This window comes from Dermochelys coriacea, chromosome 1 (genome assembly GCF_009764565.3).
Source record: "Dermochelys coriacea isolate rDerCor1 chromosome 1, rDerCor1.pri.v4, whole genome shotgun sequence".
Classification (NCBI taxonomy): Eukaryota; Metazoa; Chordata; order Testudines; family Dermochelyidae; genus Dermochelys; species Dermochelys coriacea.
This window is the reverse complement of record NC_050068.2, coordinates 224545432-224570018: the sequence shown is the minus strand read 5'-3', so window position 1 is coordinate 224570018 and position 24587 is coordinate 224545432. Positions and strand designations below refer to the sequence as shown.

The 24587-nt window shown below is 44.4% G+C and overlaps 1 protein-coding gene and 1 long non-coding RNA gene across 5 annotated transcripts in view; one reads left to right on the top strand and one right to left on the bottom strand.

Moving 5' to 3' along the window:
* Positions 1–10204, bottom strand: part of LOC119858218 (cyclin-dependent kinase inhibitor 1-like) — a 17656-nt gene extending 7452 nt beyond the window's left edge. Inside the window, exons 1-2 of one of the 3 annotated variants that reach the window (XM_038408268.2) lie at positions 8883–9108; positions 3700–4142 (exon numbers count right to left, since the gene is read on the bottom strand). In XM_038408268.2, coding sequence (XP_038264196.1) covers positions 3700–4142; positions 8883–8899 — 460 coding nt within the window. In that variant the 5' untranslated portion in view covers positions 8900–9108. Of the gene's footprint in view, positions 1–3699; positions 4143–8882; positions 9109–9727 lie in introns of those variants that run through there. The other 2 variants (XR_006281578.1, XR_006281579.1) reach the window with 2 other exon arrangements.
* LOC119858219 lies at positions 7306–24587 on the top strand. Of its 2 annotated transcripts, XR_006281580.1 has the most exons (5): positions 7306–7400; positions 7999–8748; positions 14556–14665; positions 20465–20549; positions 20955–24587. It is a non-coding gene; the product is annotated as an uncharacterized LOC119858219 (long non-coding RNA). The 2 variants fall into 2 exon arrangements; XR_006281583.1 differs by lacking the exons at positions 7306–7400; positions 7999–8748 and having other exon boundaries at positions 14100–14665.

Here is a 24587-nt window from a genome sequence, read left to right as displayed (position 1 = left end):
CTGTAGCTGTGCTGCCACAGCACCCATAGTGTAGACATGCCCAAAGTCAAGTCCACAGTGTTCTGAGAACAAAAGGATGAGACCTGGCATGTGAAAGTGGGAGGCCGGTGCTTCATGGAAAATGTCTTTCCTTCCCTTGGCTCCTTCTCTAGCTCTGGCCACTGATGCATCTTGCTTACAAAATCCGGCTTACAAAAAAAACAGCTCACTTCAGTCCCTGGAAAAGGCCAGAATAAAGCCTAGCTGCACTGTAAATCTGCAGCTGTGAAGCACTCTCATGGAATCAGAACAGAGGCTGGAACTGATGGTGTGCATGTGTCAAATGACCTGGGAATATGGCAAAACTCCTGCATTTTTACTGGTTAATTAACTCTGCCTGTCCAAGGAGTCAGATAAAGTGAGAAAGCTTCAGTTCCTCCCACTTTGGTGACTCCAGTGTCCCCAGAACCCATGTTGGTTTTTAAGACATTGATATTTATTTAACCAGACCACTACTGTCTTTTATAGTGTAAATTAAATGCACCATTGCAGGACCTTACTGCAAAGCACTACTGAGTTCTGCTTGACTAAATGAGATAGCAGATACCTGTGTTCAGAACCAGTCTAAAGTTTAGTCCACACTCTCTGGGATGACAGAGGTTGGGCGTGTGGCACAGAGTGGGTTCGGCCTCTGGAGGTAGGCATCACTCTGGATGACTAATCCAGCTGTCACATGGATTAGTCACGTCTTGTTCCAGAGGGAGCAGAGTACAGATCTTCTGAGTTGATGGGCGATTTTGATGTACTGTTGTTGAGGTGGTGATAGGGAGGATAAATGGGTGCATGTGAGAAAAAGAGAGAGAGAGAGAGAGAAATGGAACGAGCTCAAAGCCCCACCAAAATAGGCAGAATATACATGATTGCTCTGATAGATCAGTTTCATTGCATCCAGAATTCTTGGGGGACCAATTTCTACCAACAAGTTTTCACTTGTAAAAACAAATATGGGAAAGTGTTAAGCTGTGCAACTTGGTGTTTTGGTTTCTACATCCACTGTGGAAATGTTTGTTTACCAGGGCAAACAGAATGGAAGAAAATATCCCTTGGAAATATTTGCATAATTTGCTCCTACACTGCTAGACAGAGATTTACAACTGAATAGTGATACCCTCCAACTGTCACAACACTGAAGCCTGAATAACGCTCCTGTACTCCTACAGTTATATTATACAGTTAATTAGTTAATGCCTGCAAAGTGCTTTGGAGATGAAAAGTGCATTCATTAAGTATCACTGCCCTGTGCTCTAGTGTAGGATTGTCCTCTCATCACTAAGCTCTAGTTCATTCTTGAACCTCTCTAATGACGGTTTCAGAGTAGCAGCCGTGTTAGTCTGTATCCGTAAAAAGAAAAGGAGTACTTGTGGCACCTTAGAGACTAACAAATTTATTAGAGCATAAGCTTTCGTGAGCTACAGCTCACTTCATTGGTTGCGATTCATAGATTCCAAGGCCAAAAGGGACCACTGTAATCACCTAGTCTGACCATGGAACTTCCCCAAAATAATTCATAGAGCATATTTTTTTTTAGAAAAAACTTCCAATCTTGATTTTAAAATTGCAAATGATGGAGAACCCACCACAGCCCTTGGTAAGTAGTTCCAATGGTTAATTAAACTCACTGTCAAAAATTTACATCTTATTTTCAATTCGAATTTGTCTAGCTTCAACTTCCAGCCACTGGATCATGTTAGACCTGTCTGTGCAAGATTGAAGATCCCATTATCAGAATGTATTCCCCAAGAAGATACTTATAGACTGTAATCAAATCATCCCTTAACCTTCTCTTTGTTAAACTAAATAGGTTTTGTTCCTCGAGTCTATCACTACAAGGCATGTTTTCTAATACTTTAATCAACCTTGTGGCTGTTCTCTGAACCCTCTTCAATTTATCAACATCCTTTTTGAATTGTGGACACAACTGGACACAGTATTCCAGCAATGGTCACTCTAGTGCCAAATAGAGAGGTAAAACAACCTCTCTATTCCTACTCGAAATTCCCCTGTTTATGGATCCAAGCATCACATTAGCCCTGGTGTCAGCTGAATATCTACCATGATCCCTAAATCTTTTTCAGAGTCGCTGTTTTCCAGGATACAGTTCCCCACCCTGTAAATATGGCCTATATTCTTTGTTCCTAGACATATACATTTACATTTGACTGTATTAAAACACATATTGTTTGCTTGCACCCAGTTTATGCCATAGCCTCTCCTGGCAAATTAGTCTATTGTCTGATCTGCATCACTATTCAAAAGAAGTTTCCTAATGTCTTAGTTTAATTATCTTTTTTCACAATTTAAGGCTGGTACTTCTTATTAGACCCCCCAATATAGGCTAGAAAGAATCCTGTTGTTCAGGAGTCCAGGACAACCAAAATCCCTGTGTGGATAAATGAAATACAATCAGGATTGTGGTTGGGTGCTGAGTACTTTTGAAAATGTTGCCCTGGTGTCGGTGCCGAAGGGTATGTCTACACTGCAGCTGGAAGCTGTGATTCTCAATGCAGGCAGAGAGATTTGCGCTAGATCTGCTCAAGCTAACGTGCTGAAAATAGTAGTGTCGACATTGTGGTATGGCTGGTGGCTTGGGTTAGCTGCCAAGACAGAGAGCTGGGCTGTCTTGGATTTGGGTGGGTAACCCAAGCCACTGCCTATGCAAAAATGTCCATATTGCTATTTAGCAGTCTAGCTCGAACCCAGAGTAAATGGGATCTGAGCTCCTTTGAAAATCTGTCTCTAGTTATGGGTGCTGAGCACTTCAAAAGCTGGCCCTATCTGCCTTTCTGCCAAGTTTAAGACTGGTCTGCTTTACACTTCCTGGATGCTTTCACTCAGTATTCTAGCCAAGCTGAAGTTAGCATGAAAATTGGCAACCTTCTCTGGTTCCTGTTCTTCCTCCCCTCGCTCTGCTTGGCCCACTGTGTCTCAGACAACACTTTGGGAAGAGTACACATGGCTAACTACGCAGATCTATGACAAGAACTGGTGAAAGTCATACTGTCTTGCTCGACAACCCAACTTGAGATCCAGGCTGTCCTTGGACAAGTCATCTTAACTATTCTTCATCACCCCCTTCCCTTTAGTTGCCTAGTCTCTCCCACCTACACTAAGGCCACATCTGCTGTGCCATTCTAGCATTGTAATGTAGATGCTTCCTTCACAGATAGAAGAGGGATTTTCCATCATTGTAGTTAATCCACCTTTCTGAGAGATGGTAGCTTGGTTGATGGAATGATTGACCTGACCATGTTTACACCGGAGCTTAGCTCGACCTAACTATGGTGCTCAGGACGCAAAAATTTTCATAGCCCTGAACACTGTAGCTAGGTCAATCTAATTTTTTAATGTAGACCAGACCTAAGTTTGACAGAGCCTTATTTGGTCTGCTTTTCAGATATTCTGAGCGTTCCTAAATCCCACGTAGGAGCCCGTGGGAGCTGCAGGTGCACAGCCCTTGTGAAAATCAGCCTAATTGTCTCTTATGTAAACTGCATGTGATAAGCTCCCTTAACCTGTCTGCATCAGGCATGTCATCTGATTTATTTGAAGTGTTGCTTGTTTAAGACCAGGCTAGTTACAGGTCTATCAGGATTAAATTCCTGTGAAGCTCTCAGAGCTAGTTCTGACCTAATGAGCAGCATAAGTACAAATCTCACACACCTGTCAAGGATGTCTGTCTTCGTTTCTTCCCTGCTTGGCTCTTCTTGCCCGACATTTTCTTGGAAACTTTGGGGTTCTCAGTCAGTGTCACCGTGGCAAAGTGGTGAGCCTTGACCTCCTTGACTATACCCTGGTTCAAGGGCTTCAAAGGCTTGCGAGCCTCACCCACCACACAACTGTGGTAAAAGGCCGGGACATCATGGCTCTGTAATTCTTCCCACTGCAGGAGCCCCTCAGCTGGCATGTCTCGTAAGAAGTCAAAGTTCCACTTCCGCTGGGCTCCCTCCATGCTACTGCGCAGCATGTGCTGGAAGTCCTGCTGCAGCTGTTCATGGTCCACGGGGCCGAAGAGGTTCCTTCGTACATGGTTTGCCTTCACTGACCTCCACTCCATTTGCTCTCCAATCCGCCGCTCTCCAACGAGCGTACAGAGCAACGATTCCCTGCCAGAGACAGAAAGATCATCAGACACCTTTTGTGGGGTCAGTTCAACAGGCATCACATGCTCTATGGGGGACGTAGCAAGTGTTAAGGCATTTCTGATCCGCTTACAGGAACTGTTGGGAAACTGGGAAAACTTCTGTCAATCTCCCATCTTCATGGAAAACTCTCATTGACTTCAGTGGATTGTGTTGACTGGAGCCTCTGCCAATGTTGTATTTGCTGTGGAGGGGATGGAGGGCTTCTCCCTCTCTTTTTTGTGGGGTGCTCCATGTAGAGCTAGTGGAGGGGGTTGGCTTGTTCATCCTGGAAAGGAATTTGGTTCTTCAAGGGCTGCCTATGTGATGTGCTGGGGGGACGGTTGGGGACAGAGCAAAACTGAGGGGAGATGTATGTAGAGGTTCATAGATTTTAAGGCCAGAAGGGAGCATTATGGTCATCTACTCTGACCTCTTGCATAACATAGGCCATAGAACCTCACCCAGTAATTCCTGTATCAAATCCATAACTTCTGGTTGAGCCTAGAGCATACCTTTTAGAAAGATATCCAATTGCTTTCTCTACATGGATCCACTCACCATTGTTCTCCCAACCCCAGAATGTGGAGATGGAGGCAGAGGCAGCACAGAGGCTAATGTGGGCTTAGGGATGCATTAGCGACCAGCCAAGGAGTGGATCTAGCTGCTGCCGCTCTGAAGTCTGGAGGATACACAGAGTAGGACATTGAGAGAGGGTCAGTGATTTGTCCAAAGCCAGGCATACAATCAGTGCAGAGCCAGAGGACATAATAGTTCCAGACTCCCACCTTCTTTGTCCACTACTAGCCCATGGTGCTTCTGTATGTGAAAATATCTAGTATATAAACAAGATATTATTGTCTCTAAAAATAATGGTTTTCATTTATTTTTTCTTTGGTGAGCCATCACTGAGCCCTCAGTGCCTGTAAAGGAGAAGCAGCTGTAAATTCAGCAACAAAAATCTGGGTGGTGTCCGAAATCTCAGAAGGCAACTCCATTTTTCCTGTATTAATGTATCATCTGGCCCTTAGTTGTCAGGATACTCAGCAGTGCTGGTTGTCACTATAGCTAATAACAGTCACCCTGCTGCTTTGACCCTTTTCCATCTGGTGCCAAACTTCCAACCGTTTAAACTAAGTTTACTCAAAGGTGATCCATCAACATTAGGAAAGGACAGGTAGTGAGTGCACTGCAGGAAATAATCTTTTGCATTAGAAACTTTTCTCATATGGACTGTAAATTGGCTTTTTGCTATACTTCGCAAGGACAAAATATGGTATTTCCCAAACATTTTTGACCTTTGGTAAGAGCATTTTTGAATCTCTTAAATAACATTAATTAGAGAAGAATCTGTCTTGCCCATGTCTATGATTAGAGGAACACAGGAGTAGCTATAGTACATGGGAGTAGCAGTCTAGTCAGCCCAGTCTCCTATCTCTGAGGTGTAATTTCAGGTTGGATAGATATACGTGTGCTATCTTTGATGGAGCTAGCATGCTAAAAATAACAGTGCAGCCATGGTGGTATGGGCGACAAGAGGGGCTAGCTGCCCGAATGCATACTTAGGATCTCAGACAAGATTGTAATTGGAGCGGCTGCGGTGTAGACATATCCTGGGAGTGCCATAGCATGAGCCTCAGGAGCCTGCAGCTGAAGACCCAGGCTCTGAGACTTGCTGCTGCGGGCTGTGTAGACTTATCCAGAGCAGCCGACACCAGCTGCTTCAGAAGAAGATGTGAGCACCTTGAAGTGGGTAATTCTAGAATAACCTTTCCCTAGAGAAAGTTTCTTCTTACTGCCTTCATTCATACCTTGAATCATGAGGATTCATACCTTTGCCAAACTTGTGGCATATTTGATTGCTGTAGATGTTTTCATTGTTCATATAAATATCTAGCGTGGAATCCTAGCCCTACTGAAATCAATGGGAACGTTATCATTGACTTGAATAGAACTAGGATTTCACCCCTAACCTTTCTCTAGAAACCTGCTAAGCCTTCGACGTCAGAGGTCCATTGTGGCAATGAGTTCCACATGTTAATTCTGCGTGTAAAACTCTGTGTGTTACAAACCTGCAAAAACAAAATAATCTGAAATACTTTCTACCTACAACGTATTTAGAACCTTGATCTTTGTGGTCAGTATGGTTCAGTCTCTCCTGACCACTGATTTTTGGGAGTTGTAGTAACAACTGGAGGGCCTGTCCTCCCATCATTGGAAATTTTTCAATCAAGAATGGATGTTTGTTTAAAAGATATGTTCAAATTCAGACAGGAATTAATTCAGGAAGGTCCAATTGCCAATGCCCATGTTATACTGAACGTCAGACTAGATGATCACAGCGGTCCCTTCTGGCCTTAAAGATCTATGAATCAACCCTCATTCATGCATTGTCTTTACTCAAACAAGTAGCTCCATGGATGTCAACCTGAATAAGTAAGCGTTGAAGAACAGGGCTCTGCATTAGTGGTGGCCATTTCTAATTTTCCTCTGGTTATATGTCAGCTAGAATGGGTCAAAAATTAATTCATATTTCCATAAACATTTTTATTTTTGCCTGAAAAATTTGATGGAACATTTTGTCAAAATTTTGAATTTCAAAATAGTTCAATCAGCTCTTATCAATGGTGAAAACATTTAAATGAATTCTTTTGGGGAAAAAAGTTTGGATGGAATATTAAATTCTCATCCTTATGGAAAACTGTTCCCTCAGTATAATAATAATGGTGTGTGTGTGTGTGTGTGTGTGGTCATTTAAAATTCTAGTTGGAAAGTCCTATTTTTTCAGATATGCAATATGCCTATTAGGTAGTGTGCCTACTGCACAGAACACTGGATTGGACCTCAGGAGTCCTGGTTCTATTTGTGACTTTGCTCCATGCCTCAGTTTTCCCATCTGTAAAATGGGATAAATATACTAACCTCCTTTGTAAAGGGCTTTGAGAACTGCTGGTGAAAAGTGCTCTATAAGAGCTAAGTATCATTATTATTACAGCAGGTAATACATAATTACAGGTTGCATCTTTTTACCTTTTCCAGAAACATACAAAGGCATAACCACCTTCACTGATTTCAGATTATTCTGACCTCTTCTCCTTTCTCCCCAGTTTTTGCCTTGTACCTGCCTCCTCAGCAAAGGCATGTGCACCATAGTCCGTCCTTGCATGGCTCACCCCTTGCACAGATTCAGGACAGCAGGGAGGGGGTTGGGTGTGAGTTATTTTCCATACTCTCAGACACAAGGTAAGGGAATGGCTGATTTCTCCAGGAACAACTGAACAGATCTCCCATAGCCACCCGTGCTGGGGAACAAACAAGTCACGTATTCCGGGCAAGCGTTTTCAGTTGCATTCGTTCTGCTGTTCACATGGTTCCCATCAACAGGAGCATCAGGTTCCCACAGCACCCCCTTGAGCTGCGGGGACCCTTTACTTCTGTGTCAAAGGAATGAGGCACAGTCCCCTTCCCTTGCCTACACTTTCTCAGGGAGGAGCACTTGATACTACTCTGCCTGGCTGCAGCATGTAGGGGATTTCTAGGGGAAATGTTACCTACATCCTTGCTACTAGTCAGTCCCCTTAGAAGGAAGAGAATCACAGGGATGGATCCGGATTTTTGTAGCACCCCTTCCAGCTCACCTGCCCAACCAGGGGAAAGTCCCTAGCTAGAGGGAACCAAATGTACCATCCTGTTGGACTTTTGGCTCCTTGCATAGACAAGTACAAATATGCACCTGATTGCACACACATATATGCTATATTTGCTCTGGGAAGTCAAAAAGGCAATTAACTTTCCTGCCTTTGTTAAGCTAACAAGCCGTATCTTTCTCTCCCACCTGCAGACTTTACATGGGGCGGTTAAGGAGAAGACAAATGATAAGGACAAATATAAACGATAAGGAGTCTGGTCAGCAGCAACTTTGCAAAGACTTCCCCCTACGAGTTAGCGCCGTAGAACAGGAGCGCACGGGGTGTACTGGTGCTTCGCCAGAGCCTTCGCTACACGTGCGCAAAGTTAAGCAACCGCGCGTCGGAGTGAAAAACAAACCCAGTTCCCCATCCCCACCAAATGCTATTGGGGGAGCTGCAATGGGATTGCAATTAGTGGCAATCCGGCTCCCGCTGCTACGGTTACGGTCGGGGCTACATTTCCACAGGCTGTAAAAGAACAACGACGACGCAGGGAAAGAAAGAAAGAAAGAAAGAAACCAACAAACGACGCCCCAACCAAACAAGACACCCATTCAATCAGAAGGACAATCGGCACAGTAAACCCCCAGGTTGCTTCCCTCCCCCACTAAAAAGCGAACCCGCCCTTTCCCCTTTGCTCCGTGCCCGCTCGGAAGGCCCCGCACGCCTGACTGGCAGCCCCTGACGCGGACTCTTCACACCGGCGGGGAGCTGCGTCGGAGCGCGCCACGTTTGCCCGGGAGGCTGCAGCGCGGGCGGGCGGGGGGGGGGGGACCATTCCCAGGACATCGAGCCTAGAGCATCATCGGGTGCGCCCGATTTGTAAACGAATCGCAAAGGCACTTTGATTCCTTCTTTCCTTAGCCGTCCGTCACCCCAGGGCCGGCTGGGCACACGCAGAGGTAACGCCTGTTTGCACGGGAAAGACGCTCCTAGTGGCAAAGGCGGCGGGGCGGCCCCGCCAGCGTGGGCGGCGGCAGGAGGGAAGCATAATAATAACCAATTCGTTAGTGGGGCAGATGCCGGTCTCACTTACTCCAGGGGTCGTCCCATGAGGGGGGACGCGGCTAAGTCGGTGGCGAGCCTCTGGCGCGACGCCGCACCCGCGGGCGGCCCCGCATGGAGTCCGCTTGCGGGGCGGTCCGCCCAGCCTGTGACAGGCCCTGTCCAGCCCGCGGCGCCGCTCACACGGCGGGGCGGGGCGGGGGTCAGAGCCGGCAGAGCCTTGCGGGCTGAGTGGCCAGGGCTAGTGTGGGGTTGGGATTCAGGCGTGTTGGTGTTTTCCTGACGGGACAAAACCTGAAAGGGGGGAGGGGGGTCGGATTCCCCCCCCCCCCGCCCCGGGGAAGGTTCACATTTCCACCTGAGGCCAGATGTGAGCGCCCATTTCCCTCCTCCTGCCCCCCCCCCCGGAGCCTATGGCTGCCTTAGGCTTCACTCCAGCGGCCTCTCCAGTCCCAGGCAGCGTCTGCCCGCCCGCCCCTTCAGAGCCACAGCCGCCAGCAGCCCGGGAAGGCCTCGAAACAGCGTGCGACGGTGGGCTGGGGAGGGAAAGCCAGCTCAGTCATGAACAGACGCCGGAGGCCCCCCAGTGCCATTAGACGGGCTGAGGCTGGGCTCTGTGTGTGCGTCCCCGAGTTTAGTTCAGCGGGGTCCTTTCCCCAGCCCCGGGAGGCCGCCGCCTTGGGGGAAGTGGCATCTGGACTCAGGCTGAGCCTGCATGGATCGCGGGATGCCGCCGGTGCGGTGCGGTGCGGGGCGATCATCTGCAGCAGAAGTTACTATTCTATGCAACAGGCGCGCCCGGGGGCTGTAAGCTCGGTCACAGCAGTTCTCTGGTTATTAGCGCCTATAACCCTCTTGCGTTAGTCAGTCACTTACATTTAGGGGCTCTCGCTGCTTGGGGCTTTTGCCTCTTTCACAAGGGCTTGCTTGCCTTTCCGGCACGGATCTGGGGCGCAGCTGCCCAGATGTGGAGAATGGTGGCACTTGTCACTTCCACACTGCACAGAAGAGTCTTGCTGACATCCAGCTGTTTGCTTTCCCCTCGCTCACCACCTATCAAAAGGCGCCCCGGCAGCAGGGAATGACTGAGAGGGGATTTCCCCCGCTGCCGCGTGCCGATGGCGGCAGAACGGACAGATGCCGTCGTGTCCCGCCGCGCTCTTCTTCGCTGTGTTTCCTCCCCCCGCCCCCGTGTGCAGTTTGTAAAGCTGTTGCTCCCCGGCTGATTAACTTTCACATTCCGGGCGGCTTTCCAGCCGCTCGCTGCACTGGCACGTGGCTCTGCAACGTGACTGCGGCCCTGCCGCCCGCCCCAGCCCGGAGCTGCTCGTTGCCAAATAGGCCAAACCTAAACCAAACACTTGCAGCCAGTGACGCTGCTGCGGAGGGAACAGAGGAGGAGGAGGCGGAACATCAGGCCGGGAGGTGGAGGAAAAATCCCAGAGGGCGACTCAGGAGGGGACAGTTTTTCGCGGGGACGTTCTTGATGCCAGTTACCTGGAGCGAAAGGGAACACCGTCAAGTTGAAATCGAGTCAATTAAACCCCAATACGTTGTTTCAGCCACCAATCCTGCCGCCCACCCTCTTTGCTTAGGTGGAAGAAGGGCGGGGGGGGGGGGAGGACGCATCACAATCCCGTCTTCCTGATTGTTTAAAATGGTTTTTTTTCTCCCTGATTGCTTGTGAAAGAGTCACAAACAACAGAGGCTGCAGAGGAGCCAGAGAAAGCTTCAAAGAGCTTTCAAATTCACAGAGAAACCCTAAAAAAGATACATTTTTTCTCTCTCTAAATTTTCAGGTATAATAATCTTAGGACTTATTTGTCACAACAGGAGGTAAAGAATTTCAGATAAAAATGTGATTTTTTTAAAGACAGTTGCCACTATCATTTTCAAAGGGATAATCCCAGTGTTTTTCCACTGAGATTTTACCATATTTTCATGTTTCCCCACTTTAAAAAAAAATCTGTCTACCCCAATTCATTTAAATACATATAACTCTATTTAATGTTAACAACAGCGGGGCCCTACTGGATTGTCCAACGTGTACAAGGTGCTTTACTGACAAATACAAAAATAATATCCATGCCCCAAAGAGCTATTTTCCGCTCTAAATGTCCATTTTGGTGCCTGTGTTTATTGATGGCACTTTTGGTGCCTAAGTTTTGGAGTCTATGTTTGTTGATGGCACTTATCGAGGAGAGATTGGAAAACCTGCATTTATTTAAAAAAAAAAAAAAAAGAAAAATCTGAGTTTGGGAAAACTGATAATTAAAATAATGAATAGATCTTTGATCATCACAACAAAATGTAACTATATATTGATATATAATCATAATCAGTAATATAGTACCCTGTGTTTTAATGACAGCACTCAGATAGAACTATTTCTCTTCAAAGTGCTTTACAAATATTGACCTCCCAATGTCCCTGAGAAGTAGGAAGGTAGGTAAATATTATCCTCATTTTACAGATCAGGCTATTTATTAGGGTCAAAGTGTTAAGTGGCTTGCCTCACATCAACAAGGAACTTGGTGTTAACCGAAGAATTACAGCTCTGGAGTTCCTGGCACTCACTGGTCAGACAAAAATCTGCTACTTTTTGTTTTCTACTTCTCATGAATGTTTAGCTTGGTGTTCAAGAGCTGGGAAAGTGGGAAGAATCTCAGAGCACCAGAAACTTCCTTCTGTTTATTTTCAGGCAAGGCAGGCTAAAGGGACATAGGAGGTCCAGTGCAAGTATCCTCCTTGTTAGTGGATAAAAGAGGTTTTGAATGGAGAGAGAGAAAAAAATGAAATGATATGGGACACAAAGGCCATCCCTGTAAACTCGCTGCTGTAGATTTAGTGTAATCATAATTGACCTTGTTCTTGCCAAAGCTCTAAAAGTTTTTGCCATACTTTTCTAACCTCCTAAGGATTCACACACTGGAATGCATATCAAAACAATAGTTTAAATGTCCCACTTCAAACTCTTCTGGGGAAAGCCTGATACAACATTTTGCATTGAAAAGTAAACCTGAGTGACTCAGGGTTGGATTGTTCCCTCTTGCAGTAAAACCCATGGGAAGGAATGGAGGAAGAGGAAATGTCGGTGATATTCTCCCACATTGTTCTTTAGTAGAAGGGAGTTACCCTATTGTAGAACAGGCTGTGGGATTTTCCCACCATCTTAGAATCATAGCACATCAGGGTTGGATGGGACCTTAGGAGGTCAGCTAGTCCAACCCCCTGCTCAAAGCAGGACCAATCCCCAATTTTTGTCCTAGATCCCTAAATGGCCCCCTCAAGCCGTGGGTTTAGCAGGCCAATGCTCAAACCACTGAGCTATCCCTCCCCCTTCTAGCCCTCTTCATAGAATCCAGGCTGGAGCATTTTTCTGAGAATCTTCAAAGGGTTGCTGGTGGTATGATGTGTGTCTCCTGCCCCCCTCAGTCTCTGATTCTTATTTCCACCTGGATCCTAGCTCTGTGGAGCATCCCATAGGATGGGTCCTAGGAAGGGGTAGAGATGATGACATGGAGGAAGGTGACTGACTGCAAAGGAGGGTTCAGACTAGATCTGGGACCCCACCACACACAGATCTTGGGTGTATGATCTGGCTCTCAGTTTTTACCCAATTTGACTTTCAGGTTCTCATATACCAGCACAATGTTGCAATGTCTGAGGTGCAAACATTGCAAAGGAGTGGATGCTTTATGTTGTAATTGCAATTGAGAAAATCATGGAAACATGATTCTAGGTTTTGAGAAAGCTTGTGGGTTTTTGTTTGTTTATTTATTTTTGTTTTGCTTCTTGTATATTTTTTTGAAAAGAAAAAACTAAAAGTTGGACTAAATTTGACCTGAGATTGTCCTCTTGACAAGTCACAAATTATAAAGTCATATATTTAATGAGCAGAGTTTGTTTGTATTACCATCTAGGTACAGTGATTATCCATTGAAATAACAATGTTCTTTATGTAAGATCTTTGATTGCTTTGCAAGAATTTGAACTGTTCGGAAACTTGGAATGCCTGTTCTAACTTACTGGGTTTTTATGGAAGCTCAAATTAGCAATTTAGTTTCCCACATAATTGCATGTCATCATGTGCCTTGTCTTAGACACGCAATAAGAGCCAAACATTATGAGTCATATTGTATCTATTTCAAATCATCATCTTATGCTTAACAAAATTACAAAGGTAATTCGCATTTAAATATTAAGGAATTCTCAAAGTTCCGCTTTGGTTTCACAACTTTCTTATTCCTCAGTGATGCATTGTCTAGGTTAAGTTTGCCATCTATTCTGAATTTTTTTGGGACTGTCATAATTTCGAGGGGTCTATCCCTCACCCTGCAATACTAAGGCCCTATCTACATACAGATTTTTTATGTATAACTATGTTGGTTAGGGGTGTGATTTTTTTTTAACCTATAACATATGGAAGAAAGGAGAAATTGATAGTAATGAATATAAATCAGAAGTTAGGAAATATAGAACATTGATAAAGGAAGCAAAGGGATGCAAGGAGAAATCTATGGCCAGCAGAGTTAAGGACAAATAAGAAGACATTCTTTAAGTACATTAGAAACAAAAAGAATCCTGGCAATTGTATTGGTCCATTACTGGATGGAAATGGTAGATTTATCCATAGAAAGGCAGAAGTGTTCAATAAATATTTCTGTTCTATACTTGGGGAACAAACAGATGATGTAGTCATATCATATAGTAACACTCTTTCCATTCCACTAATATCTCTGGAGGCTGTTAAACAGCAGCTACTAAAATTAGATCTTTTAATATCAGCAGGTCAAAGTATCTTACACACAAAAATTTAAAAGAGCTGGCTGAGGTGCTTGCTGATTGTCAGTGTTGATTTCCAGTAAGTCTTGGAGCATTGGGAAGTTCCAGAAACCTGGAAGAAAGCTAATGTTGTGCCAATATTTAAAAAGGGTAAATAAGATGACCTGGGAAATTATAGGCCTTCATCAGTCTCAGGCAAGATAATGGAGCAGCTGATATGGGACTTGATTAATAAAGAATTAATAGAGGGTAATATAATAATACCAATCAATGTAACTTTATGAAAAACAGATTCTGTCAGACTAACTTGATGAGATTACAAGTTTGAGACTAATTTTTTATGAGTTTACAAGTTTGACTAATAAAGGTAATAGTGTTGATGTAATATACTTAGACTTCTGTAAGGCCTTTGACTTGGTACCACATGATATTTTGAATAAAAAAACCTAAAAAGATATAAAATTAACATGCCACATATTAAATGGATTAAAAGCTGTCTACATGATCGGTCTTAACATGTAACTGTAAAGGGGGAATCATCATGAATGGGTGTATTTCTAGTGGGGTCCTGCAGGCATCAATCCTTGGCCTTATGAAAAACAATATCAGTCACATGGTGCTATGTTCTTTGGTCATTCAGACCAGCACTTAAAGGTGGCATATTCATTTCAAGATATGTTAGAGTTCTAGCACAGAAAAAAATCTGGTATGGATGCCTGCAGCCTTAAGTCTAGTAGAACATTGCCAGAATATTTTTCTCTCTTGAAGTTATACAGAGTAAATTTTAATCTAGGCTTCATATTTTGCCATGCACCTAAACAAGACTGCAGTTATTGTTCTGGACTTCTCTCTGTTTTGTATTACACAGGAAAGCTTGGAAAGAAATAGCTGTGCTTTTGTAAAATTTTGTTTTTCAAAGAAGTGAATCCTTAGGGCGGCTTCACTAGTTCCTCTTTCTGAGAAGCAAGACTTCTTCTAGGGGAGAACAGGGCTCAATCTGATCCCTGTTGATCACAGCAGTAATTGAGGGTGAGGCCTCCGAGGTGCCAGATCAAAGAATCAGAATCTTTTCCTTTTGAGGTACAAAAATACATACCACTGCAACCATAGAGAATGGTGGCATGTTGCCAGCGTGGCCAGAATGCAGTGTATTATGGGTATTCTCTGCTTCCCAGGGCCCACGAGGGGTAGTGGGAGGTGTGGAATGGGACCCAGAACGTATGTAAATTAGAAAACCCTAGAAACAGCCTCTAATTTACACCAGAGGTTCGGCAGACCTCTGCATATGGGGAGCACAAGGGTGGTTCAAGGCTTGTTTACATGGGAAAAATTGACCTTCATAGCTACTGTGGAATAACTATTCTGCTACAGCTATTCCAGAATAGCTCCCTATGTGGACTCTATTCTGAAATAAAAGGGACTTTATTCTGGAACAATTACTCCGCTTTGGAAGCAAAGTAATTATTCCAGAATAAAATCACTTTTATTATGGACTAGAGTGCCCACCTTGGGGAGTTATTTCAGAATAGCTAAATTATACCAGAATAGGTATAGCAGAATTGTTATTCCAGAATAGCTATGATGGTCAATTTTCCCCATGTAGACAAGATCCTAAAGTCACTTTTCCCTCCTCTTCTCTGGCCTGCTCCAAGCACAAGGATGGTATATTTAACTAGAATCCAGTCCCTTTCATGAGCAAGGGCCTAACTAGTGCTTGCTAGAGGGAAACTAGAACTCTGCCATCTCACAAGAAGGCATTGGAAAACCCAGTCAACAGCTAAAAGTGGTCATATATCCCAGTTTCAGTAGGACAGTCCCAATTTTTTTATTTAACCAATCAGAACATTTGGAGGGTTTTTTTTTTAATAACTTCACAATGTTGGTTGAAGATGATTTGCTGCACCACCTCGTATTTAAGCTGTGTTTTCTAGGGACACACTGTCCAGTGTCCAAGAGCTATGAACATTGTTTGGAGCAAAGAGAAAAGTCAAATGATCCTAGAGGCTACCTAAGTTACCCATTGGCTCAAACTGAATGTTAGTGATACTTGGTCAGTGTTTCATAATAAACTTCTTCAGAATGGGGGAAAGCCGAAAGATGCTGATCTCACTATTGAGAAACTAGTTAGTGATAGGGACAGCAGAACGCTATATGGGAAAAGAAGGGTATTTTGTCTTTTCTATGATTATTTCATGTTGCTAAAATTGTCACTAGAAAAGTATTCTGCTTTTTTTACTTTTTAAAATATGGCCACCTATGCTAGACCCAGTATCTTCCCAGTTATTTTATTAGCCATTTGGGGCAAAGAGCCACCTTTTTTAGGTAGCCCTGGCACATCCCAAACCTTCACCCAAAGGTTAGACTGTAATTGCCTCTCTTTAAGGCCAACGTGCACCCCATGGAGCAGTTAGTTATAGAAGCACTAAAGAGCATATTAAAACACTAACCATAATGTTTTTTGGCAGCTTTTCAACGGCTTTTATTTTCCAGCTAAACAATACTTAAGATCCTGTATGCTGCAAGTCAGCCCAGAGTTAATTGTTTAAACCTGTTTTAAAACCCTTTAGGATAGGGGGATACAGTGCAAACACTGCCAACCCCCTGCGGGTTGATGACTCAGTGAGAGAAAGATGTATTGGGTGAAAAGTCACATATAAAAACAGGGCTTGAGACATAGCTATTGTATCGTCCTTCTTTTTGGGCTCTGGGATCCTCCTGGGTTTGAAGTAACAGAACCAAGACTGTGCTATGGTCTGCCACTGGTGAGCTGTCCTGATCTGCAGAAAACCACTGCAAAATATTTTATTCTGTAAGTGCTGTGATTCTCCCCGAGTGTGGAATGGGCCTGAGGGGGACCATAGGACCTGACCACCCCACCTTGGGGAACTTTATTCATTGTTATTATTATTTAGCTCTTATATGGTATTTTATTTATTAATTGTTGTGTCTAAGGTCCCCACTGGGCACTGTACGAACACTTATTAAACAAATAGTTCCAGCATCAAAGATTAGTATAGGAGCTGGACCCAAATTTGGCAGTTAAGGTCAAGCTCTGAAGGTCAAAGTCAAGCCCTTTGACAGACAGTTCTATGAAGAACTGGGGTTTGTCATTGTGCTACTCGACTAAGAGCCAATGTGTTGTTAATATAGTAGACCTGATATCTCTTGGCTATGTTGTTTCTAATCAAAAAGCTGTTTTCTGTGGGTGTGGGGAGCAAATACACATTCATAATGTAATATCAATGTGAGAGAAACCTCACAATTTACAGTTTGACAAAAGCCTGTGTCCATGATGTGAAAGGATATTGATGCTCGGGTAGGAGGGAATACTTTAGAGAAAAAAAATGGCCTAACATTTTATGCAGGTCAGAGATAACGAGAGCACGAGTCATCCAAAAGTCTAATCAAATGGGTTTCCACCATGTTAATCTAAATGAGGACATATTACCAATGCAGTCTTAACCTACTAGGGCAGGCTATAAGAAGGGAGGAATTCTGGTGACACACACAAACCACTGGAACATGTGACACCTTTCTGAGAAACTGTCCCTTTGAACAGTGGACCAGACAATCGAGTTTTCCTGCTAAGTCACTGGCAATATTTTGTTATTCTGTAACTTAAACTTAGGAGCTGGTGTGATGGGGTGTCCACCCCATACAAGGCATGAAGGGGTAAATGAGGCCAATTAACCTTACGCTGCACCTGAAGGAAACGTAGGGAGAAACCTAGGTCCTAATTGCAGATGAAGTCCAGCTGGGCAGAGGAGCTGGGCAGAATCTATAAAGAGAGAAAGTTGTCATGCTCAGGGAAGAGACCTGCAGTTGCATTCCCTGAAACAAGGTAGGGAGAGCAGGAAGCTTTAAGGGGAGAGCAGGAAGGAGTCCAGCAAAGGAGCAGTAAGGGCTGGGAAAGTAAAAGCCCAGAGCTGCTAGGTTGAGAGTCTCTGGGCTGGAACCTGGTGTAGAGGGCAGGCCTGGGTTCCCCTACCAGGTACAGACCATGCAATTGAGAGTGGAACACCTAGGACAGTTTGCCTCAAAGGACTTGTGATACCGTGGAGGCTGGCTAACCACAGGAAGGGGCATCAAACCAGGTGGAAGAGCTAATTCCCCAGATGAGCCACAAAGAAGGTACCACTGAGTGGTGAGTAGAGCAGATGCCATGACACCTGCCAAGAAATAGTCTCTCTAGTATACAGCTAAAGGTATGTATTCTTACTGTAGATTATTTGCTTAGAGGGTCCAGCAGAAGTCCAATTGTGCCAGGCACTGTACAGACAGAGTCCCCGCCCTGAAGAGTTCACAATCTAGACAGGCAAGGCAGAGGAAAAGTGGGAGAAAGGAACTAGTATTGCCTCAGTTTCTCAGATAGGGAACTGAGAGGCACAGAGGTTCAACAATGTGGCCAATTTCACCCATGGTGTTGATGGCAGAGCCGGGCAATGAGCCCAGCTCTCCTGAGTCCCAGTTCAGTGCCTGAACTACAAGGAGCATTGTTAGCAGATTGAGGGAAGTGATTATTCTCCTCTATTCAGCACTGGTGAGGCCTCATCTGGAGTATTGAGCCCAGTTTTGGGCCTCCCACTACAGAAAGGATGTGGACAAATTTGAGAGAGTCCAGTGGAGGACAATGAAAATGATCAGGGGGCTGGGGCACATGACTTACGAGGAGAGGCTTAGGGAACGGGGCTTCTTTAGTCTGCAGAAGAGAAGAGTGAGGGGGAATTTGATAGCAGCTTTCAACTGCATGAAGAGGGGTTCCAAAGAGGATGGAGCTAGGCTGTTCTCAGTCGTGGCAGATGACAGAACAAGGAGCAATGGTCTCAAGTTGCAGTGTGGGAAGTCTAGGTTGGATATTAGGAAAAACTGTTTCACCAGGAGGGTGGTGAAGCACTCGAATGGGTTACCTAGGGAGGTGTTGGAATCTCCATCCTTAGAGGTTTTTAAAGCCCGGCTTGACAAAGCCCTGGCTGGGATGATTTAGTTGGGGATTGGCCCTGCTTTGAGCAGGGGGTTGGACTAGATGACCTCCTGAGGTCTCTTCCAACCCTAATCTTCTATGAGTCTGTGACTCTTTCCAGTTCTCTTTTTATTTTGTGATTTTTTTTCTTTCCACTTGTGTAATAATTTGCCAATCAAATCTGCTCCTGTTTAAGGCGATTTGGCTGCTGTTTCAGATGTTATAATTGGGACTGTCATTGACCGTTACCAAAGAGACAAAAATTAATTAGTTGATGATAGTAAAGGCTTTTGAACATGGACATTGCTAAATGGGGGGGTTGTTAATTATAATTATTGAACTAAAATATGACCTTGGAAGTGGCAGAGTCAGAGTGACTCATAACTCAGGTATGGGGGAGATTGTGATCTCCCTCCCTAAGGGATTTGCCCTAGTCATTTAAGAGGGGTTACAGCTTGAGTGTTCCCTTAACTCAACCGCTGTCCAGACACAAAACCTCATCATTCTTGTTGTTGTGGTAAGTGCACAAGTTAGCAAGTCTGGGGGCACGAGGCAGGCCTCAAGTGGGCTTCCCTCAGAGTTGCTTATTCAACCTGTCTCTAGGGTGAATGCAGGCTAGCTCTGTGGCACAACAGTCTCGGGCTGAGTCCTTCAGTGCCTTCCCACAATCCTTTGGGACCTCCCTGACCCATGTCTTTTTCTTGCCATCTATCTATTCCCTGGGTACTGACCAGAAGTCACTACTACTGCGAATAGGCCTGCATGGTGATTTATACCCCCAGCTGTCCATGGCTTTCAGTAGCAGCAACTGTGCTCATCTCTGGTCCAGAGCTCCAATGTTCAAGAATGCACACTGCCAAGTCATTGTATCAGCCTGCTGCCGGCCATCCAGAGGCCAGTACAGGACGATTCACCTTCCATTAGAAACTGCAGCCACTGTCTCCGCTTCTCCAGCTTTGCATGCAGCTCATACACTCTACTTGAGAAGTGTCAAGTGGTGACCACTGCCAAAATACCCACCACAGTCTTTTGTGCCATGCTTTGTCTTCCTCTCCCCAAAATGAGTTGCACTAATGCCAACATCAGATACCAGTCATTGCTCTGAGTAGGCTTCCATGCCTCACTGCCAGTTGCAACGTAGACTGCAGGCAGAAACCAGGAGTGTGACTACCTGGAGCAGGTTTAATTGTGTGAGCTGCCTGCTTTGCACCATTTCCACCCGCAAGCCCCAAAAGGGACAAACAAGTTCTCCTGCAGTACCCATTGAGAGCTGTCAGAGTGATGCAGCTGACCCTATGCACTATGGGATGTGCCCCCAGAAGTCTTGGCACCACCCATGACTGAGTAGGCCACCATGTGGATACAGGTCATTACAGAAAACCCCTCCCACTACTTGACTCTTCCCCTGAGGGAATGTGATCACCCTACTGAGTAAGTTATCCCAGAGTAGTAATATGAGGTTGAAACATTTTAGTGCATTCTATAGTGTGGGAACAGCCTAACAGTGACTGAGAGATGCTAGCAAGCACTATTTGGGGTACAGGGAGAATTAAACAATTTAAAAAGTACTAGGAAGAGTTACAGGCCCCAAATGGAATAACATACTCACACGCCGCTGGATTCTGGTAACATTTAAAACATAGTCTAGAACATATTTGAACTTTTTGGATTGGGCCTCCCTTGCATTTTAATTGATCTATAGTTTAAGGCGGTGATTCATTTTTAAAATATATTTTTTCAGTGGTTGTAGGGTGTCTTCTGAGCCACTTGGAAAAAGATGGGGGTCACCTAATGAGCAAACGTAGTTTTATTTTGCATGGTGGAGCTCTGAGAAAGTCCTTATTTTTACTTTGATTTTTTTTTCACAGTAAAGGCCCAGATTGTTGTGAGAGATTGCCAGAATAGTAAGGATAAAGGTCATCATCACCTTCAGATAATTGAAACAACTCTATGGTAAGCATCAGACCTCATAAACCCAAATTTGAAGATAATAAATATGGGTTGGCTTAAGTGTTCAGTATTGGCCTAATTTTGCTCCCATTTAAGTCAACTGTAAAACTCCCATTGACTTCAATAGGAGCAGAACCGGGCAACTTTGAGCGGTGTTGAAAATTCCACCCTAACTCTTCACAAAAACCCTCTTCTGGACATGTTGCTTACGCTCAGGTCCTGCCAGGCCTGTTTGCAGTTGACAAGCAGCATCTGCAGTCAGATTTGCGAAACTAAACTTACAAGGCATGTAAGCCATCATGCTTCAAGGCAGAATCTGATCACCAGCAGGTGACAGTAAGAACCTTTCCCTGTTGTGTAATGCACAATTAGGTGCCTTATGGGTGTTTTATGCCTTCCTTTCTGCAGCATCTGGCATTGGTCACTGTCGGAGACAGGATACTGGACTAAATGAAATATTGGTCTGTTCCAGTGTTGCAATTCCTATGTTCCTGTCTCCCTGGTGGGCTAGCATCCTGTGATATCCTTCCAGCTGGTAATATGCCCAGGACAAAGTTTTAGCACCATCAACCTCCCGAGCTGCCTGCGATCTCAACGTAGTATTACCAAAATTAAGCTGTTTGAATGCAACAAGTGTTTTGGAATGTGCTGTGTGTCTCTGTGAGGGTGCCAGAGTGTATGAGAAATGGGGAGGGGATTTTTCAGAACTTTGCAAGTGACACATGGAAATCCCACCCCCATGCTTCTCAGGGAAACATAAATGAACATTGAAACCATGTAGGACATGTTTACATTAACCATCCACATTTAAGTTAACTTCAGAAAAACTCTAGGGATTCAGTTCCTTTGGTACAAATGCAGCTGTTATCCCTTAACCCACCACCCAGTACACTTAGTGAGAAAGCTAGAGGCAGAAGCCAAACACAATAGGAATCAGAGTAAAACTTGTTCCTGGAGTTGTTTGATTTCATTTTTAATCGGATGGCTTCAATTTCTCAGGTTAGTTTCAGAGACTGCCCTTGTTCTATCTGCTCACACCAGACACACAAAGAGTTTCAGGCCATTCATTCATGGTGCAGGTTCCCTACAGTCTGCAGCAAGAATGTTTACTCCTAGTTCCGGTTAGTTGCCAATCAGAGTATTAGCCAATTGCTGGCTATGTCCTTATAGGGAGGTTATGTGTTTTGTGGGCTAAAATGAGCATATAAATTCAGTCAGGCAAATCAGCAAACTCCTGATCTTATTTACACCTGACAGAATTTGAGAATGTTCTGGTACGACAAATTAAGTCTTGGGGCTCTGGTCCTTACCCCAAAGACCTGTGTGTTTGTGGAGGAGTGGAAGGGGAAAGCAGAGTTTCTTGAATATTTAGCATTTGTTAAGCACAAGCATGTTAGTGTGGTGGGTGTGTTAATAAGAAAAATGACGATGGCAGTTTTATTAGTGCATATATGCCCTGGAAATAGTTTATAGATTCTTCTTTCACTGGCTTCTTTGAGATTCTCTCCTGATTTATGATGGTAGGGTAAAATATGTATCATTTGGCTATGAGATGACTCTGTGGGGGGCTGTGATAACAGTCTAAAATATTTCAAGGGTGTAAGCACTGAGATGAAGGGGGATTGTTTAGTGAAGCACAAGGGTGAATAAGGAAGAGACAAAAGAGGAGATATAGGAAAAGAAAATGTAGCTTATCAGGAAAAGTGTCACATTGGTAGATCTATTAGGCTGTTGACTGGTCCCCTAAGGGAAATAGTGGGAGTGAGATATTTAAAAATAGATGTGGGCAAAGAACTAGAAAATGTGTAATCAGAAACAATCCTGCACAATCAGAATCAATCAGCTTTATTCTGTATTTCTTTTCTTCTCTTTCTAACCTCTGTGATTCTCTTCCCCCAATTTATTTTTCTTCTCTAATCCCTGATATTTGTAGGCATTGCCATACTTGATCAGATATATGGTCTATCAAGCCCAGTATCTCTCTCCCCCTTTGCCCTGTCTGTCTTCTCCTTGTTCTCTGTCCTCCCTCTAGCCTTTTCTCTCCCTGCTACTTGCTGCTCCATGGTTATCCTTCTACCCTTCTACACTGTCCTGTTTCCTTGGTTCACTCTTCCCCTCCAATTGTTTTGGCCTTTACCAGTTTTCTGTTGTGTAGCATTGCTGGTTCCTGTGTGATAGCACCATTAACAGTAGTACTTTGCTTTAGGATGTATGGGTGAAAAATGCTCTTGGCAAAAGAGGGTAAGGGTCATTATCCCTATTTTGACACATGGGGAAACTGAGGCACAGAGCTGCAAAGGGATTTGCCCAAAATCACAGAAGGAGGTCAATGGAGGAGCGGGGGATGGAATTACTCAGGTCACCTGAGTTCCAGGCCAATACCGCCTCCACTGGACTATGCTGCTTGTACTACTGTGACCTATCTGAGTTGCACCTTAGTCCTGAAGCATACGGGTCGAGTGAGGAGGGCGTTATCATGAGAGAACTCCCCATGTATTGGGCAGAGCAAGGGAAAGGTGTTGTCATGTTTCAGGCCATTTAAAGATAGTACTTAAGGACTTGGGGAAATGATGGGTGGGGGAAACCTAGAGAGCTTTCCTCCCATACCCCTCATAATAAATGCATACATTATTGTTACCATTTCTTTTAACAAATAAACAAGGCAGCTGTAGCCTTATTTACCAAGTAAGGAAATCTGTATAAAACATTCCCCAGATTTGAAGTAATCATGTTTTTCAAGAGAATATATTAAAAAAAAAATTGGCACATAGTGTCTTCTCCTAAGTCCAGGAAGGCACACACATTTATTTCCCAGTAGCAGCACACTGCGTACTGACTGTAACTAGGTGAGAATACTAAACAGACCCAGTTTCCCTACTAGCTTCTAAAAAGCAGGGATAAATTCCTGTGCAGAGAAAAGACAGATGGGGTGGGAATTGCTAAAAACCTGGCTTCCCTGTATCAGAAAACTATGCAAATCCAAAGGCTCAGAGCATGGACGATTGTTAATGAATTATTAATATTATTGAGGTGTTGTCATTCTTTGTCAGTAGTACAGAGGGCTGGCAGAAATCTTCTCCATATTGGGAGGTACAGTATTTCTACGAAGGTAGCAATCTATCCTTCATCTGATGAATAATGCACATTTTCTCCTGCCAGGTGGGGGAGTCAGGCCATTGGTGGTGGTGGTGGGGAGACAGAGGAATGAGCTGAGAGTGGTTGATTGAGAGCTAGCCTATTGCGCAGGGGTAATTCATAAAGAGAGTTACACATTCTGTACAAGGTCAGAATAGACTATGTTGTCTACAGAGAAATCAAAAGCTTCCATTCGGGGTTTGGAAATCAAACCATTGCAAGGAAGCATCTAACAACAATGAAGAATTGCAACGGTTCTCATTTTATTTCACTAACAGTACATCTGGATGGCACCTTGCATGGCACAGGGTGCCAATGAGCCTTATAGACAGATGGGGCCTGATTAGCCATGTTTGTCCTCTGATCCAGCGGCCATTCGATCCAAGGCCTGTCTCCTTGCCCAAATTAGAGCAGCTGGAGATTGCTGTAACTTGTGCAATCAATGGCAGCTAGGGATCAGAGGAGTACAGGGATGCCCCGACCATGACCTCTTTCCCCAGCCATGACCTCTGAGCCATCCACAGGAAGGACAGTAGATAGGACCTATCATGGTGGCTCTGTACCCAATATGGTTTCCCCTACCCTCCTAAACTGGGACTGGAGAGTGGCATCTGGCCCACAGAGTTTCACACCCACTTTGTAGTGGTGTGAACAAGTTGCTCACAAGGTGCAGGGCAATGGAGAATCAAGCCCAGCGCACAGAGTGAAACGCGTCTTTGATTCAGAGGAATAGCAAAAATTGGCTGCCAGTGGAGCTGGATCTTTAATTAAAAGGATGAATGAAAGGCTTTAAAGTGGATGGGATGCTTTAAAGTGATTGGTGTGTACCTATAATAGTTGCCCATTATTGCAGGTTTCATGTATATTATAGGTTGGGTTGGTAGCATCACCTATTATTAAAGTTGC